The sequence below is a fragment of the Phacochoerus africanus genome, chromosome 1 (assembly GCF_016906955.1).
Source record: "Phacochoerus africanus isolate WHEZ1 chromosome 1, ROS_Pafr_v1, whole genome shotgun sequence".
NCBI lineage: Eukaryota > Metazoa > Chordata > Mammalia > Artiodactyla > Suidae > Phacochoerus > Phacochoerus africanus.
Genome location: NC_062544.1, coordinates 234425537 through 234445195, shown reverse-complemented (window position 1 = coordinate 234445195; position 19659 = coordinate 234425537). Strand labels below are relative to the sequence as shown.

Below are 19659 nucleotides of genomic sequence, written 5' to 3'. Positions count from 1 at the left end.
AGAAAAAAATGGGAGAAGGGCTCCAGCATTAAGAAAGCATTTGCAAACCATGATCCAGCCTAACCTTCTGCTTTGGTGTGTGTAAGTGTTAAAAGGAAGACTGAGCTCACACTCGCTGTGGTGCAGTGGGATTGGCACTGGGATGCAAATTTGATCCCCTTGCTTGGGTGCACCATATGCCTCAGGGCAGCTCAAGAAAAAAAAAAAGGAAGACTGTTCCCTTTAGTTGGAGTCTGGTGTCCACCTGGACAAACCAGCTCTTCTCTTAGCAATGATTGACTTCACATTGCTATTTTAGAGTTTTCATTTGGATATTGTTCTCCATATTTTATTAGAACTGAGCATCCCTCCTCCCAACCTCCCTGTGAAAGTTATTCAAACTTTCAACTGCAAGTAGTTTTTTTTTCTGAATGAAGGAAGCAGAAAATGACCTATTTAACAAATGAGATCTACACTGTATATTTAATTTTGGTTCTTTAAAAATATAAAAAAATACCTTTTCCCATCTTATAAGGAAAATAAATTATGATTTCATGCTCACAATCATTTACTTAAATGATTTAAAAGAGAGAAGTGCTCTTGACTCAGTGTAACCAGTGTACCTGCCTTTTCCAGCTCTCCTCCCATATCAAATCGAGCTGTCCTGCATGGTTTTTGATGATAAAACTAGTACATCATAAGTGATATAGAGCTGTTTTGCATTCATCACTCCATCCTCACCTGGCTGTGAAACCCTTCACAAAATTATTTTAATAATGCAAACAGATTTGTGACATGACTTTCAATTCTATACTTGCTTGGTTATGAATCTTTGAATCATATTAAGACATAATTCACATAAAGTTTTTTTTTAATGCTTTGGAATCAATATGCAATTTTGCTAAAATAGTATGCATCTTCTTCTATGGTCCTCTAACTAATGCTCATTGATTTTTACAAGCTAGTATGAGAGAAAATTACATACAAAATAGGTATTTAATATAGAAGTTTTGAAACAAAAGTTTAAGGAGAAGGTAACTCAAAGAAATGCAATATGTGTTACCATTACTTTCACAATACCCAGTGTGAGTCTCTCTTCTCAATAGAACAATGAGTAAGTACAAAGAGGACTAAATGTTAGGCATCCTTTCATCAAGTTTCCCTGGGTTGGCTGGAGTTTTATTTTATTCAAGTAAGAATAAATTTTAGAAAGTATTTATAGAAACAAAGCACACATAGCTTTGTGGACAAGACCAACAATGATAACACACCAGTATTTATGATGAAATGTGCATTAAGCAAACATCACAGGCTTTACAAATCAAAGTAGAAGAATATATTCTCCTTTAGAGTAAGTGAGATTGTATCTAACTGAGTTGGTATTTTGGTGAACTGGAAAGTAGTGCAACTTAACAAAACTGCCCACCCACATTTTGTATTGAGAGCCTATTTGTTTTGGAGGATGTTTTAAATCTCCCTATATATTCCAGGCATATATAGTACTGAAGAAGAAACAAAAAACTCTTTTTCTTATTAATCTTGATTCTTTATTAATCACATAAATTAATGTCTTACCTCTCTTGAGCTCTGAGAGGTGTCGTTGAATATCTGATTTTAGTTCCCAAAGACCTTCCGCTTACTCAAGTTTAAAGATTTTTGTTCTGTTTAAATAATTTGAGTGCAGCCTTCTTTGTCATAAAACATTGAATACTGAACAGAATTTAATGTTTTATCAATAACTCAGAGTTGTTAAGTATGAACATTAATGGCGTTTCATTAAAATAGTGATACAATCATGACTTACTGACATATAGAAGGCTTTAATCCCCCACCATGTTTCCCTGAAATCGATGTTTATTTTGAATATCAGTTTTGAATTGTCAGTTTTTTATAATTTGTGGTCACATTCCTAACAATCAAGTAGCCAGGTGTCACTTCTTGTTTGTGTTCATGTAGTGTCTGTTATGCCTTTCTATTTTTCTATATTTCTTTGTTCCACTTTTTAATCTTTCTTTTTTATTTTATTTATTTATTTTTTAATTATTTCCCCAACACACTAATCAGTGCATTCAGGATACAGATAATCAATTTTTAGAAAGTTGTATCAAGAGAATTATATTTCTAGACGTAACAGAAAATAGACCTCTTTGGAATTCCTGTTGTTTCTCATCTGGTTAAGAACCCGACTAGTATCCATGAGGATGTGAATTCCATCCCTGGCCTTGCTCACAGGGTTAAGGATCCAGTATTGTCATGAGCTGTGGTGTAGGTCGCAGATGTGGCCTGGATCTGGCATTGCTGTGACTATAGCATAGGACAGCTGCAGCTCTGATTCTACCCCTAACCTGGGAACTTCCATATGTCATGAGGGCAACCCAAAAAAGACAAAAAAAGAGAAAGAAAAAAAGAAAAGAAAAGAAGCCTCATAATTAAAGTGTAAGTTCAACACCTAGAAGATTCACTGTTATTATTCATTATTCTAATTTCTAGTATAAAGTAATTGCAATTGGAAAATTAACTCTGCATGTTAATCTGAAGAAAGCTATATCATTTTTGCATATAGTCTCGGTGGTATCTGTTTTGCTGTTCCAAAGATATTTTGTCTTCTTCCTTGTTTTCCATAATGGATTTGGGTATGTAACACATCTCATAAGGGTATGTAACAATTGAGTAATAATCATACAAGGTCAATTTAGTTTAGTTTGGTAAGCAAAATTAAAAGTATCGAGATGGTCAACAGTGAAAATATGAAAGAAAGAATAGCTTGTTTTTATTTTTTATTTTTTATTACTCAGTGAATTTATTACATTTATCATTGCACAATGATCATCACAATCCAGTTTTATAGTATTTCTATCCCACACCCCTAGCGCATCCTCCCACCCCCCAAACTCTCTCCTTTGGAAACCATAAGATTTTAAAAGTCTCTGAGTCTCTATCTGTTCTGCAAAGAAGCTCATTGTGTCCTTTTTTCAGATTCCACATGATAGCATTTGATGTTGGTGTCTCATTGTCTGACTGACTTCACTTAGCATGATAATTTCTACGTCCATCCATGTTGCTAAAAATGCCATTATATCTTTCATTTTAATGGCTGAGTAATATTCCATTTGGGTATATGTACCACTTCTTTATCCACTCCTCTGTCGATGGACATTTAGGTTGTTTCCACGTCTTGGCTATTGCAAATAGTGCTGCAATGAACATTGGAGTACATGTGTCTTTCCGAGTCATGGTTTTTTCTGGATAGATGCCTAGGAGTGGGATTGCTGGATCAAATGGTAATTCTATGTTTAGTTTTCTGAGGAATATCCATACTGTTTTCCACAGTGGTTGCACCAATTTACCATCCCACCAATAGTGTAATAGGGTTCCTTTTTCTCCACACCCTTTCCAGCACTTATTGTTTGTAGACTTTTTGATGATGGCCCTTCTGGGTGGTGTAAGGTGGTACCTCATAGTGGTTTTGATTTGCATTTTTCTAATAATGAGTGATGTTGAACATTTTTCATGTGTATTTTTGGCCATCTGTATGTCTTCTTTGGAGAATTGTCTATTTAGATCTTCTGCCCATTTTTTGATGGGTTTTTTTTTTTTTTTGGTATTGAGCAGTAGGAGGTGTTTATAAATTTTGGAAATTAATCCTTTGTCAGTCAATTCATTTGCAGATATTTTCTCCCATTCTTTGGGTTGTCTTTTCGTTCTGTTTAGGGTTTCCTTTGCTGTGCAGAAACTTTTAAGTTTAATTAAGTCCCATTTGTTTTTGGAGGTTTTGTTTGTTTGTTTTTTTGTTTTGTTTGGTGTTTTTGTTTTGTTTTTTTTTTTTGGTGTGGTTTTTTTTTTTTTTTTTTGCTGTGCTAGGAACTATTTTTTTGATTATTATTTTTAAGGCTTATTTCCCCAATACAGTTTTTTTTCCTGCTGTACAGCATGGTGACCCAGTCACACATACATGCACACATTCTATTTTTGCACATTATCATGCTCCATCATAAGTGACTAAATGTAATTCCCAGTGCTACACAGCAGGATCTCATTGCTACTCCATTCCAAAGGCAATAGTTTGTATCTATTAACCCAAGCTCCCAACCACCCCACTCCCTCCCCCTCCCCCTTGGCAACCACATCATTACTCTAAGAGGTGGATCTGAGAAGATGTTACTGTCGTTTATCTTAGAGAGTGTTTGGCCTATATCTTTTATAGTATCTGGTCTTATATCTAGGTCTTTAATCCATTTTGAGTTTATTTTTGTGTATGGTATTAGGAACTGTTCTAATTTCATTCTTTTACATGTGGCTGTCCAGTTTTCCCAGCACCACTTATTGGACAAGCTGTCTTTTCTCCATTGTATATTCTTGCCTCCTTTGTCATAGATTAGTTGGCTATAGGTGCGTGGGTTTAATTCTGGGCTTTCTATCCTGTTCCACTGATCTATATTTCTGTCTTTGTGCCAGTACCATACAGTTTTGATGACTGTTGCTTTGTAATATAGTTTTAAGTCAGGGAGCTTGATTTATTTGTTTATTATTTGAGAATAGAATAGTTCTCCATGAGATTCACAAAAATCAATGACAATTGGGCAGTATCCACTTTTTTGTAGACTAATTGTTAGAGCTAATTTAAAAGTTAAAAAAGCCACTGGTGATGACTAGTAGCTAAGAATAAAATAACTTAAAATAAGTTTGAATAATACCTGTTGCCACAATTTGTAATTAACTTTTCCCGAAGCCTCTATTAGAATTTATGCTTACGGAACTTCCTATATTTAAAACACTTCTGTCCATTATCTCAGGTTCCAGATTTGAAAGATTTTCTCACATTTTCTCACAGTTTCATAATATAACTTCACTTAAAAAATAAGGTTTGAGGAATTCCCTGATGGCTCAGCAGATAAAGGAGCTGTCATTGTCACTGCTGTGGCTTGGCTCACTGCTGTGCCACAGGTTCAGTCCCTGGTCCAGGAACTTCTGTATGCCATGCGCAGAGCCAAACAAATAAAATAAAATTTGTGATACATAGGAACCTTCCCTAAACTACTTTGTGCAATAGTGATTCTTAAACTCCATTTTGCCCAAGAATTCTCAATGGAACTTGTTTAAAAATTAAATTTATAAGATTTTCCTAGTTATTCTGATTCAGTTAACTGGGTAGGGATCAGAAATCTGCATTTTAAAATAAGCACTCCTGTGATTCTGATACTTGTGGATTCCGGTTTTCATCTAAGGTGTTGGAGATTATTGAGAAGTAGAATGTGTACATGATAATCAGTTGCAATAACACATCCTTTTTAGTACACAAACTCTGTTTACCGTGAAATCCATACTCACTATTTATAAAGCATCCAGGAAACATTACCAATATTTATTCAAAGGAGTAATAAACATTTAAAATAACATTTAGGAGTTCCCGTCGTGGCGCAGTGGTTAACGAATCCGACTAGGAACCATGAGGTTGAGAGGTCGGTCCCTGCCCTTGCTCAGTGGGTTAACGATCCGGTGTTGCCGTGAGCTGTGGTGTAGGTTGCAGACGCGGCTCAGATCCCGCGTTGCTGTGGCTCTGGCGTAGGCCGGTGGCTACAGCTCCGATTGGACCCCTAGCCAGGGAACCTCCATATGCCGCGGGAGCGGCCCAAGAAATAGCAACAACAACAACAACAACAACAACAACAAAAAGACAAAAATAAATAAATAAATAAATAAATAAATAAATAAATAAATAAATAAATAAATAAAATAACATTTAATGTAATAAAGCAAATATTTGGAAGGGGTAGACTCACAGGTTTATTAATTTTAGATTATATGTAAAAACTGTTATGTTGTTTATTTTTCTACTTTGAGTAAATGAATTATTTTTCTTTTCTTTTTTTCTAATATCAATATTTTTCTTTTTTATCTTTATTTTTATTCCTTTATATATATTTTTTTTCTACTGCATAGCATGGTAACCCAGTTACTTTTCTAGAAACCAAATCATAAATGCCTGTTTTCTTCTTCCACATGTACTTAAAATCTTTCTCTACTTAACTTTAGAGCAACCATCTAAACCTGAAATTGTAAGCAAAGCTCCATTTCTTGAAACAGAGAAGCTTAAAAAGGTAAGAACTTGTTTTTGATCATATACTTTCCCTTAGCCTAGTGTCGAATGCCTTCTCCTGACCTGAGACACCAGGACAAATAAGATGGACTTTGCTCTATGGATCTGACAGTGTTCCATGTGTCAGTCAGAAAGTCTGCACTGGGTAGAGAGGAGATAGAGAGGAAGGTGTAGTCATTTCTGAGGGGAGCAGAGGGGGATGAGAGTGAAAAAGGGCCAAAGTCTTTCTTGTTTAAATGAGCTGGATGTCTGGTGAAGTCATGACAGATGAGTAGATTCTCCCCAGACCATAGGTAGAAAGAGCTTTCCAACAATATGAGATAACATGTAAAATAAAGGGGCATATCTGGGAAACACAGTTGCATTGCTAGAATTTTGGGTGCTCAGCCAGTGGGCAAGAGAGTGCAGTAAGACAGTTAAAGAGAGGCTGGGTTATGACAAACCTTCTATGATGTATAATGCTTGGTCTTTACCTTATTGACAAATAGCTTTTGAAAAGTTGAAGTAAAAAGATAAGATCAGATTGAACAATGGTATTAGCCAAGGTTTGAAGGACATCTGTGTTGAGGGAGTGACAAAACTGAAGTTCCATATATGAGCATATCACTTGATTAATAATTTCATGTTTACTAACTAAAATAGCCAGATTTTCCTTAGGTCAAGAAGCAAGTTCAGAATTCCTTGAATCAGATTAAATTTGATTGCATAATATTATTTAATAAACACTAAATATTAAAATCACCTGAAGAAAAGTAGTAGGGACTATAGATCCTGATAAGTTTATGTCATCTGAAATATCCATAGTATGAAACTAGAGAGGCAGCCTCATGTTAATGACTCTTCTATGAACCATGGTAATAGCTGATATTAATGTAGTGATGTTACTTAATGTTAGAAATGAATACTGTCAAAGTGAATTGAGTAATGCTTTTAAATGAATGTGATTTTATTAATGGTGGCAGCATCTATTGCACATTTTTAAATGGGCAAAACCGTAATTTTAAGCACAAGGCATTATTCTTAGACATGAATGCACTCATTCAGTCCTTAGTCAGGGCTTGGAAAATGAATGGGTCAAAAAGAAACTGTTGGAATAATTGCATCCCTTGAGGAGTCTGGGGCTTTCAAATGGACAACCACTGATGGAGCCCAGGTTGTAATATTCCCTCTTTATTTTGCAGTTGGGTGAGTGCATTTCAAAAGACAGTTATCCAGATGGCAACATCACGTGGTACAGGAATGGAAAAGTGCTGCAACCCCTTGAAGAAGGTGGGTGAGAAGTGGGCAATAAATTCAGGTGGCCTGTTTTGACTTTGTCTTATTTAAGCATTCCTTAGACCATCCTGAGTCTAAATATGTTGCTGTCTTTTGACCTATGACTCTATACTTTGTTACTTTAAGTATCTATTAAATCATTAAGGGATTTTAAAAAAAAAAACCATCATTTTAGACCTTGTGCAGAAGAAACGAGAACAGAGAAAATTATTTCTGTATATGGCATGTCCTAGAAGTTAATTAAAGTGAGTGGGAGATAGAATTCCAGGATTCTATTTCTGTCTATGTCTCTGATTCATGCTTTTGAAAAGACATCTACCTCACTACATGTCAATTTTCTCTCCTGTTAAATATAGTAAGAAGGACAAAACCACTTCTCAAAGTTGCTATGACAGTTAATTAAGGACTGTGATTTTCCGATGAAAGATCCCACCATTAGTATTCTTTATTTTCTTCAGCGGTGGTCATAATTTTTAAAAAGCAAATGGACCCAGTAACTCAGCTCTATACCATGACTTCATCCCTGGAGTATAAGACAACCAAGGCTGACATACAAATGCCATTCACCTGCTCTGTGACATATTATGGACCATCTGGCCAGAAAACAGTGTACTCTGAACAAGCAATCTTTGATATTTACTGTAAGTAACTCAATGTATAATTATGGGATTTTAATATATTAGAAAAAATATTCAAATGCTATTTTAAGCCCCAATCCAAAAGCTCTTTGGAACCTACTTATAAACTTCTTCCATTGTACCCGAATGATTGCCCACTTTGCAAGGCCTATAGACTAAATGCTTACACATCTTACATGTTTCATTCTCTACTTCGTTATTTAGAATCATCTCTTTTGTATTCGTTAGACACTAAGTTTCTTAAACATAAGATCTCTAACTTAGTCTGATTTTTTTCTGATAGTCCTCTGGCATATAACCATGGATTTTTCAGGAATTCAAAATGCCATGTGATGATTTTCTGAATGAATGACAAATGAATAGAGGCTTATGACTGATTGGTTTTCTAGATATGGAGTTTCCATTTTAATAAAGAGATCCATTTTAATAGTGAGATAAATTACATAAATTAAATAGGATGTCGAATTCCAGCATGTTTTGGTTAATTTCATTTCATAGATTTATTTGAATCAAAGAATATTAGACTACAAAGGAAACTTCTTGATCATCTGTTCTAACACCATTATTTTACTTAACAGTAAGGTGAGACCCAGAGACTTGCCCTAAATTAACTGTAGCAACTGGATTAGAATCCTTTTCCCCCAGTACTGTGCACTCTCCTGTAAGACCAGAACTAAGATAATACAATGATCACAAGCAAAGATGCTGGCAATCTAGTCCCAGTGCTGTTGGTTACTATGTATTTCTAGAAAAGAAGGTTAACTACTCTAGGTCTCAGTTTTCTTATTTTGAAATGGGAAAAGTATGATATTTAACTCATGGTGTTAACTCTGGAGATTAAGTGAAATAAAAAATCCAAAGTAACAATATATATCTCATTATATGCTCATTATTAAGTACTAATATCAGTATTACTATTTAATCATGACTACTTCATAAGCTTAATCTAGAGATATCTTTGGGGGGGAGATGCAAGAAAACTTTTTTTTAATGAATCAGAAATTCTCATAATACTGTCATATGTTGTAGAATTACCTACTACTTCTCCATCTATTTGAGAAAGGGGTAGAAATGCCCATTAAACCTTCAGAGAGGTTTAATCTTCAGAGAGTTTTATCTCAGATACATTTCTATTTGGGTTCCATACAATGTAGAACCTTATATAAGGACAAAACTGAAATTCCACTTGCTCTAACAGTAATGACTTATTTTGCCTGAAACTTTGCAAATAAGTTTCAACTTGATGTAAAAGCAAGGATTGAGAGGATTTCATCATATGCAGCTTATCTAAGATCAAATTATTATTTCTGTATGTGGAAGCAGAATTCTGTTCAAAAATATTCATTTGGAAATAAACTATCTTGGTTTAAGTATGGGAGTACAAGATAGGTAAGATATGAAAGTGAGTGAAAAGGATTGGAAAATTGGCTTAAGAAAGAACAGGGATGTATGTGAGTGTCAGGCATGAAGAGATAGATGGGAAGAAAATTTCCTTAGGTGAATAAAAAGGGAATGCAGACACAACTTAGAATAGATTTATAAGGAGATCCTGCTGAATAGCATTGAGAACTTTGTCTAGATACTCATGTTGCAACAGAAGAAAGGCTGGGGGAAAAATGTAATTGTAATGTATACATGTAAGGATAACCTGACCCCCTTGCTGTACAGTGGGAAAATTTTAAAAATATATAAAATAAAAAAAAAAGGGAATGCTTTTACTGTGGCTGGCTGTGTGAGGTGCACTTGGCACAGATTTTTGAGAAGGCACAATGTATTCAGTGCTGGCCTTCACAACGAAGATCCAAAAGTGCTTACGACATAGTCCTGATATTTAAGGGCTTGTCAGACCTCTATTCCAATAGAAAAGTGAGACACCTCCCTCAGAAGGAAATGGTCAATGTGTAAGTGCCATGGGGGACTCTGAACAGCCCTAAAAGCTCAGGTGTCCAAGAACAGTGATTCCCAGTCATGAGTATGCATGAGAATCACCAGGGGGACTTGTTCAACCACAAATTACTGGGCCCCGTTCTCATCCAGGAGGTATGAGGTGGGGCCGAAATACTCTGTGTTTATAACAAGTGATGATAATGCTACTAATGTTTGGTGATGCTAATACTGACCATCTGAGGACCACACTTGGAAAACCACTGCTCTAGGTTGACTCCAGAGAAGAAAAGGAGACGCTAAATGGAAAGTACAGAAGAGTACATTCAAGAAAAGGAAACGTGATCATTTCATCTTGAGAGAGCCTGAGAAAGATGCACTAACCCACTCCTTCCTTGCCCTATCCAGTCTATAATGAAGTTTTATAGAATATAGCTCTTTCATCTTTGTGTTTATCTGATTCTGCTTTCTGACACTGCCTGAGATTATGCCACCTTTCCTCATTGTGGTATTTTTGTAACAATTTCCAAAATAGTATTCCCGTCTGTTTACCCCAAACTGTCCTGCAGGCTGCTGCCAGAAATATCTTTCTACAACATAAATGTGAACATGTCACTGCTATGATTAAACTCTTCAGTGACTCCCCAGATCTCTCAGGTTAATTGTCATAATTCTGATGTCAGTATGCCATGAGTCCCTTGTAGCCTTGTCCTGACCTTTCTCAACCTCCATCTCTTCTGTAGTCTGTTCTATTTTCCAGATTCCTCCTGTGGAATACTATGCACATGCTTATCCATATGCTGTCACTATTTTACCTTTATTATCCAGTAAACACCTACTTATTCTTCAAAACCCAGGTCCAGGGCCGTTTCCTACTGGATGCTTCTCAGTCAGTGGGTCTGTAAGCTACCAGGGACTACTCCATCTTAGGCAGTTTTTATGTTGTTGCAGTCTTAATTGTTAAGTTTGGTGTCCTCATAAAGAAACTGAAAGTTCACTGAGGGCAGGGAATGTGCTGCTTTCAACTCTCTAACTCCAGTACTTAGTTCCTGCACAAAACAAATATTAGCCAAATGAATGAATAAATGAGTTAATAGAGGATACATGGAGGGATGGGAGAAAAAAAGTGAGTAGATTCTTTGGGTCATGATGTAGGGGTATATATGGAGTAGTGAGATATAAGATTCTCACCTGAACTAGATTCTAGGCAATTGTGGATACCAGGTTAATTTTTATTTCAACTTTTATATATTGGGGATGCGTGAAGAATTTTAAATATCATTGTCATATTCAAAGCACTACTTCAAAAACCGATTTAGAGAATATATGTGAATGAAGAAGTAGAAAAGAGAAAGGTTCAAGGTGAAGGACCAAATGAAGTTCAATGGCAATGTTTCAGGTGTAGATTAATTAGAGCCTTTGCTAGGGACGTGTTAGTGGGACTTGAAGGGAAGAGGCAGATGCAAAGCATAAGGATTAATCATTAAGACTGGGTGATTGAGTGGATAAGAGAGGGCAGAGGAGAAAGCCAGAGAACTGGCAGAATGATGATTTACTAATAGAGTAAAATTCAAAGTTAGGGGCCAAGGGAGAGAAAGAGATCATTAATTTTGTTGAAGGCGTATTAGTGGCATCTAGAAAGTTACTGTTAAAACTCAAATGTGTTACATTAACCTTCTGATCTCAGTTTAGTTCTTCAACTCTAATACAGAGTAGAGCCTATTGAAAAAGGGACACAGAGGGAGGGGGTTTTGAAATAAAGGAGGAATTCAGACTATGATTCCTAGCTGTTCTGGTGTCAGCTTTGGTTAGTAACCAAGCAAGGCAGAGAAAGGCCACAGGAAAGAGTGAGGAAGCCCTAGAAATGGGGAGTCAGTGGGGGGCGTGGGAGAAACAAAAGACAAACTCTATTTACTTTCTGATTTTTCTAGGAACTGCTGATTAGAAGATAGCTCAGGCAAATTCAGAAAAATGAGCTATGCTAAACCAATTACTGTTTAGTCTCAGAACATTCTGAGTAAATATTCAAAGATGCCCAATAATGGAGAAAGTCAAAGAAGCAACCTATAAAAACCCTTCAGTCTTTTCTTTTTCTCTCTGCACTTTAATCTTAGAAAGATAAGTAAAAGGCTGCAAGAGATTTTTTAAAAGCATCATAATTGAGCACTTATTCATCTTGCTGTATTAGCTAATAGCAAAATAAGTCTTCATAGATTATGTTTAGCGCAGCCAGTTTGGAAATAGAAACTTGCCTCAATCATTAATAAGCCTTGTAGAAAGGTTCTCTAAAATAAACCTTGGCATTATATGATTTTAAAATTCATTGTTCATTGTATCACCAGTTACATAACAGGTGGATGTGTTAGAAAGTGGGTTATTTATAACTGTCAACACTACCTCCTTTTATTTGCTGTTAGCTAGATGTGGTCCACTGTGTATGTAGCCTTTAAATTTCTTTAGCATTCTATTGTTGAGCAGTGGCCTCTACTAAAGAATACCCTTTAGCCCTATTTTCTCCATAAAAATGACCAAAATGGAATGAAAGTTACATCTTGGCTCCAATGAACAAAAAAGAATTACAATACACTTACAGTTCTGTTGATTGTGTTAAGGGTCTCCCTCAGTTCATGGGATTCATCTTTTTGAAAGCAGAACTACTCTCCTGCGTACCAAAAATCTTGCTGGTATTGTTTGTCTCATGTCTCTTTTCATTTAATATAAGGTATTATTGTGTAATATGAGTGTAGGGGTGCCTAATAGTTTTAATTTCTTTGCTAGCTGCCCCAGTCTTTCCAAACCATAAGATACACATAATATGGTTAAATGTCCTTATAATGAGATTATACAGTGATATTGTTCCTAGTGCTCTTTTACACATAAAATAATTATGGTCATTCATTTTGCTAGGAAGAAATTAATTTTTATGTAACAGGGTCTCTTTGTAGTTTGCTCTAACCAAGATTAGTACTTGTTATACAAGTAGCTATTAACTTCAATCCTTCTATAAAAAGATACATTTAAGTAATTACCATTACTAGCTTCTTGAGAAAATTGTGTATAATTTAGTCATTTACATTGTAAGCACAGAGTACCTTGGTGCTTGATGAAAAAGGGTAACTTGTGTCTGTGACTCTTGCAGATCCTACAGAGCAGGTGACAATACAAGTGCTGCCACCAAAAAATGCCATCAAAGAAGGAGACAACATCACTCTTAAATGCCTGGGAAATGGGAACCCTCCTCCTGAAGAGTTTTTGTTTTACTTACCAGTAAGTGCTTCAGGATTACTACTTGAGTTAGACTGCTATTATTCTGACTTATTGTTTGGCAGCTGGTTGACATTAAGAATTATACGTACTTGGGCAGGTTAAGTGAGAAAGGATGTTATTCTTGGAGACAAGGGACACCTGTGGAATGTCCTTTGAAAGTTTTTTGGCATCTGCTAGTACTCTTGTCTTTTTTTCCTTCGTGTTAAGTGAAATCGGGGTCAAAGAGGAAAAAGCTGTTCACAGGAAACCATAATAACAGAAACTCAAGGTCTCATTATCCAAATAAATTATAAGAACCTGCTCTTCAGACAAATATAAAAGGAGAATGATGACAGCAAATGGTCTGATGTGGATTCTAAATCTACCAACAGTGCTTTCCTGAACACATCCCTAAATTTCTGATATAGGGACACTTCTATTGTACATTATATGCAGCTTGATAGAAAGAAGCCATGGGCTATATCTTGCCATTGTATGTGGTCTTGAAAGGTCAGTTTCTCAACTTCTGTCAGTATCATAGCTGAAAGAAATAATGTCTAGAGTATAATTTGGATATGTTCTAGATGTCATGGTGCTATGGAGCCAGACTAGGAGAATGCTCTGTCTGATGACATTTGTTTGCTGTCCCATAGCCTTCCCGGCTTGTGTTTGACATGACCTTCTACTGGGAAAAGCCATGTACACCTCAATACAACATTTACTACATGGATCTGTTCACAAATGTCACTTATTTCATTGTTCAACAATGTTTAAGAGTATTACCCACTATATTATTCATAGGACAAGTATAAGTGATTTTTTTATACTTAAATGTTAATAGAAAGCTCTGTTTATCCTAATTGACACATTGTTTTCATCTAATATGCAAATGAAATTTGAAACTAATTATGTCTCTACCTTGGTTTTTAGGGATGCCAGAGTCAAATTTGTCTTAGTTTTAGCAACCATTATCTTTTTCATTAATATATACTCCTATCTCGTCTACTTTTCATTTTCCAAAATTTTATTGAGGTATAGTTGAGTCACAATGTTGTGTTACTTTCTGCTATACAGCAAAGTAATGCAATTATATATATATATACTTATCCATTCCTTTTCAGATTCTTTTCCCATATATAGTATCGCAGAATATTGAATAGAGTTCCTTGTGCTATACAACAGGTCCAGGTGGACCATTCATTCCATATACAGTAGTGTGCATATGCCAGTCCCAAACTCTCAGTCCATTCCTCTCATCCACCACCTTTCCCACTTGGTAACCATAAGCTTGTTTTAAAAGTCTGTGAGCCTGTTTCTGTTTTGTAATTAAGTTCATCTGTATCATTATTTTAGATTCCATATATAAGTGATATGTGATACTTGTCTTTCTCTGCCTGACTTACTTAGTATGATAATCTTTAGTCCATCCATGTTGCTGTGAATGGCATTATCTCATTCTTTTTAATGACAATTCCACTGTATATATGTACCACATCTTCTTTATCCATTCCTTTCTTAATGGGTGTTTAGGTTGCTTCCATGTATTGCTTGTTCTTAATAGCATGGCCAAAAACATTGGGATGCATGTGTCTGTTTTGAATTATGGTTTTCTACAGATAGATGCCCAGGAGTGGATTACTGGATCATATGGTAGCTTTATTTTTAGTTTTTTGAGGAACCTCCTTACTGTTTTCCATTGTGATTATTTTTTTATTCTTACTTATTCATTCTTTTCTTTTTTCTCTTTTTAAAATTTATCCCCCCCTTCTCCCTCCCTTCCCTCCCTCCCTCCTGCTTCTCTTCCTTCCTTCCTTCTTTCTTTTTAATTTGGATATATGGTATGTTTTCTTTTGTCAAATTAAGCAAAGGATAAATATAAAAATAAGATATTAGACAATTTTTAAAAATCTGCCTTAACACTCAAATACAAGCCAGGCTGTCAATAAAATAAATATCATCAATACAATGTAAATAAACCCCCTTAGAGGTTTCCTTAGAACCAATTTATCAATTTCCTTAGAACCAAAATATCAATTATTTTTCCAGGATTCAGAAAGCACAAACTCTACACTTATTTTTCCAATTGAAGAACCATATTCCCATCTTTTTCTTACCTGATAAAATGTCATTTTCATCAAGAAATACAAGTGTTCTTATTGTAGCTACCAAGAGTAATCATCTGACATTTTGCCTCTATCAAAAGGGACAGCCCGAAGGAATAAGAAGTTCAAATACTTACACATTGACAGATGTGAGACGCAATGCAACAGGAGACTACAAATGCTCCCTGATAGACAAAAAAAGCATGATTTCTTCAACAACCATCACGGTTCACTGTAAGTCACAGTGTTCTTCATTACCAACTTCACTTTTAATGCCTCTCAAGTCTGACTTGGCTATCTTTTCAAATAAACTGCAGCAATATTTTTCTTAAATAATGTGGCTTCAAGAGACTTACTAAAGTGCATCATAGCAAACCCAACTTTGGTCTAGATTTGCACTACAGTGTTGAAATCTTGCATGTACCTGATAACTGCAGCTTTGGGCAGTGGTAAATCCCCATCTTCCTTCTAAATGTCTTCAGTTTGTGGAATCAACAAAATATTCACATGCATCTTAAAGAAGTAATTCATTTTATATCCTAAGAAAATGTTTAGATATACAAGATTTGCATTTAGCCCAGAAAAGTGTAGATTGTATCATTTTTTAATATTAAAGAATACTATTAATACCCAAACCCAGGCAACACAAAATTATTACAGACTTGACTTTTAGAGAAGGAGATAGATACCACTAAAAGCCATTTATTTGCCTCTATATGGAAGGCAGAAAAAGAACAGCTTCAGAATCACCCTGCACATACTTTTTAACCCATTTCTATTCTCCAGATACTCCAAAAGTTATATTTATACCAGTGGTTAGAAAAAATACAAATAGAAAACAGACATTTTACTTGTGTTCTTTATTTTATAATCCCTGACAACCTATATAATTAATGTACCTGATGCATTGTGGAAATGGGAAACTAATTTAACACTAGAATTCATAGAGTGCTTTGGGCATATGTCAGTCTTGCTTGAAGGTATCGGCCAAACTTTCTAATAAGTCCTTTGTACCCAACAGCATCTCTAGACATTATCTCTTATAGTAATATTTCTCTAGATATGGTCCACTACAATCCCATTGAATGTGGGGGTTTCTTTGTTTCAAAATCAAAAGAAATGTTAGAAACTGTTCTGAGGAAATGGTTATAAATCTTTTACCCACAGTACTTGGAAAACAGGTAGCATCGGAGCTAAAACTTCGAAGGAGATGTAAGGAAGTGCATTGGGGAATAGAGTAACCAGATGGTTGCTTTTGAGTGTCTGATGTTGGGAGCACACCCTGGGGAACCCTGTGGTGACAGTGGACTGTTAAGAAATATTCCCAGCCAGCCTACTTCTCTGTTTTCATTCATTTTCCTGCTGAAGAGATCTGAGTGTGTCTGCCATCAGCAATGACCTCGCAGAAAAACAACAGTGCCACTTTTTTTCTGAGGATTAGTCAGTCATGAGACCATTTATCCAGTCTGTTGCATGGGGGAAAGAATATAAAGTGAGGGGCTGTAACCAGCAGATAGAATTGCCTGTGGAATATCTCTAATATCATTGTTCATAAGATCTTTATCTCTAAGCAAGAATCCAGTGCTTAGAGATGGTACAATATGCTTATGTTTAAGAGATGCTAGCTACTCAGGACCCTAAAAGAATAGGGCTCTCATTTATATCACCTGTATATCAGGCAGGGAAGGATAGGCAATAGAAGGATTAGGAAAAAACCTTGCCTGCAGCTGCATAACACCTCAATGATCAGCTGTGATTAAAAAATTAAACAAAAGCATATAACGGTTTAATTGCATTTCAGTGCACTTAATTGGATTTAAATACATTTTGGTTTTGAAAGCTAGGCTGTAGCATTGGGCTTTGAGACCTATCTTTGTCTTTCAAAACTGAGATAATATTGCAAGTAAACCAAGGTTTTACTCTAAATGACATGAAATGAAAACATAAAAATCCTGTTTTTGCCTATTTATATTTGTTCCTTTTTTTTTTTTTTCCTCCTTTTTATGGACACAGCTCATGGCAATGCCAGATCCTTAACCCACCGAGCAAGACCAGGGATAGAACCTGCATCCTCATAGATACTAGTTGGGTTTGTTACCACTGCACCACAACAGGAACTCCTCCTTGTTTGTTCTAAAAACAAGATTTGTTTCCTTTCCACAGATGAGTAAAAGGACAGACCTGTCATCAGGCTTTCAGGCCACAGATCCGTAGCTGCTGCTAAAGCCTTTACCAGTCCTCTGCCAATTCACACACATAAAGGATCTTGATCTGAGCTTCCAAAGTTCATGAGCATCCTTTAAAAATCACTTATTTTATATCTTCACTGGCAAATTAACTGTCCAGCTAATAAAAGCTTGAACTTGCCGTGAATAGAATTTTTATCTAAATACAATTCAACCAAATATTCTGAGGAAACTCCACTCTGATGTGAAAATGCATATTTTAATATTAATGAGAAACTGAGAAACATGCTTCTTCCCTTCATTTACTAAACAATAGTTTTTGAAGGCCTACAATTCAAGTCACTGGTCCCTCTCATGATGCTTACTAGCAGGGGAAACAAGTGTTAAAGTTAATGTTGCAAACAATCTACAAATTGCAATTTTAACACTGAAAACCAAGAGGAAGCACAGTATGCAATAGCAGATGCCCATTGCCACAGAAGAAAGTCCCTACTCACTATGGCAAGTACAGGCCTTTATAGTCTGGCCTTAACTGCTTGTATAGATTTATCTTCCATGTGTTATAACCATTCATATTGGATTATCCAATATGGTGAAATCTCCCAAACTCTCTCACCTCTTTGCCTTTGCTTGTGTGGCAGTTTTCCTGACATCTCTGCTTTATCAAAGCCCTTCTCAACATTGCATCAGGGACCACAAACAGATACTGCCTCCCATACAAAGCCTTTATTGCTGCTTTGAAATCCAGTTTGGTTCTGTCCTCTACATTCCTATAGTCTTTACTTGTACCTCTGACTGTAGCCCTTACTCTAGTTTTTAAGCAAACATTTCCTGGGCTCATCACCTGTAATATGTTTACCATAAAGTGCGGATTTCTTTCCTCCATGTGGTATTGGCACATAGTTGAGTGCATGTTACCTCAACTTCAAATTGTAAATTGTAAGCTCATTTGCTTGCAACATAGTAGTTGTACAATAAATGTTCTTTTGAACTGGATTTTCCTCACACAGATCATACCATGACAGTAAGATTTTTATAGAAATTACTTTCCATCTAAAAGATTATAATTCCTTAGGTGTGTTTATACTGTTTTTTAAAAATGGTGTCTGCTGACAGTGTGCCTAACAATAAATCTTATTTAAAATTTCAACCTCATGAGAAATGGGATAGCAGTTTTGAAAAAAAAATCTAACAACTATAGTCAATTCTCTCTGAAGAAACATGTAGACTACCTCATGCTTTTTCAGTTTATCACCTGCTGTCTCAATATACTTGATTTTTCCATGGTATTCTTTATCAGCCCTTTTTATAATATTAACCTAGTCATCATCTTTCTTTATTTTCTTCCAGAAGTGATTTAAGAATTTTTTTTCTTAAGGTAATAGACCCCAGGTGAATACTTAAATGCAGTCAAACCATCAATCAAGTTAACTGCAAATAAATGCATAATCAATTAGATTGACCGTTCACTTGTCCAAACTGGTCTCAAAACTGGCTTGAAAAACTAGACCGATTATGCTACAGTTCAGTTATTTCAGTCACATAAATCATTTCTGAATTTCAAGTGCAGTTAGAAGGATTTTTTTCCTTTTATCTGTTTTTTTTCTCCAAAATATTTTGAACGTCTTACTTTCTGGGGTTGCATTTCAAGCAGATTTTCTGCTTCACAGATTTGGATTTGTCCTTAAACCCAAGTGGGGAAGTGACCAAGCAGATTGGCGATGCTTTGCCTGTGTCATGCACAATATCTGCTAGTAGGAACGCAACTGTGGTATGGATGAAAGTAAGTAATATTCCTCAGTAATATCCTACTGTTTGGACTGATTCCTTTTTAGGCTTCTTTTGTATATTCATGGGTAATATGTTTATACATCCATGCTCATACTTTCTCTATGTGATACAAATCACATCACTGTAAAATTTTAGGGATCCTCAACATCAGCACAGGGCATTAATTATACACATGCGCATGAATATATACACATATACAGTTATATACCTCAGAGGCTAACAATTTTCACTGTGTTTTAACCCACCTTGTTGTAAATACATTGTGTTTACAGCAACCCTGTGAAATATACAGGACATTTATCATTTCTTCACATTATTCAAAGAAGTCGAGGTGAGAGAAACCAGAAAGTTCCTAAGTGGCAGAGTAGAGACTTGAGCTCAAGCCTCATAATGCATAGATAGTACACTCTAGTCACAAAAACTTCTGCCTTTCTGCTGAAGCTGACCTTAAATGTCTGAAG

At 35.7% G+C, this 19659-nt stretch overlaps 1 protein-coding gene across 3 annotated transcripts in view; it reads left to right on the top strand.

The window, feature by feature from the left end:
* ALCAM (activated leukocyte cell adhesion molecule) overlaps positions 1-19659 on the top strand; it is a 207674-nt gene that overhangs the window by 155991 nt on the left and 32024 nt on the right. For all 3 annotated transcript variants that reach the window (XM_047793185.1, XM_047793169.1, XM_047793176.1), the window contains exons 4-9: positions 6013-6077; positions 7258-7345; positions 7810-7992; positions 13013-13140; positions 15323-15455; positions 19078-19190. In XM_047793185.1, the coding sequence (XP_047649141.1) occupies positions 6013-6077; positions 7258-7345; positions 7810-7992; positions 13013-13140; positions 15323-15455; positions 19078-19190 (710 nt within the window). The remainder of the gene's footprint in view (positions 1-6012; positions 6078-7257; positions 7346-7809; positions 7993-13012; positions 13141-15322; positions 15456-19077; positions 19191-19659) is intronic.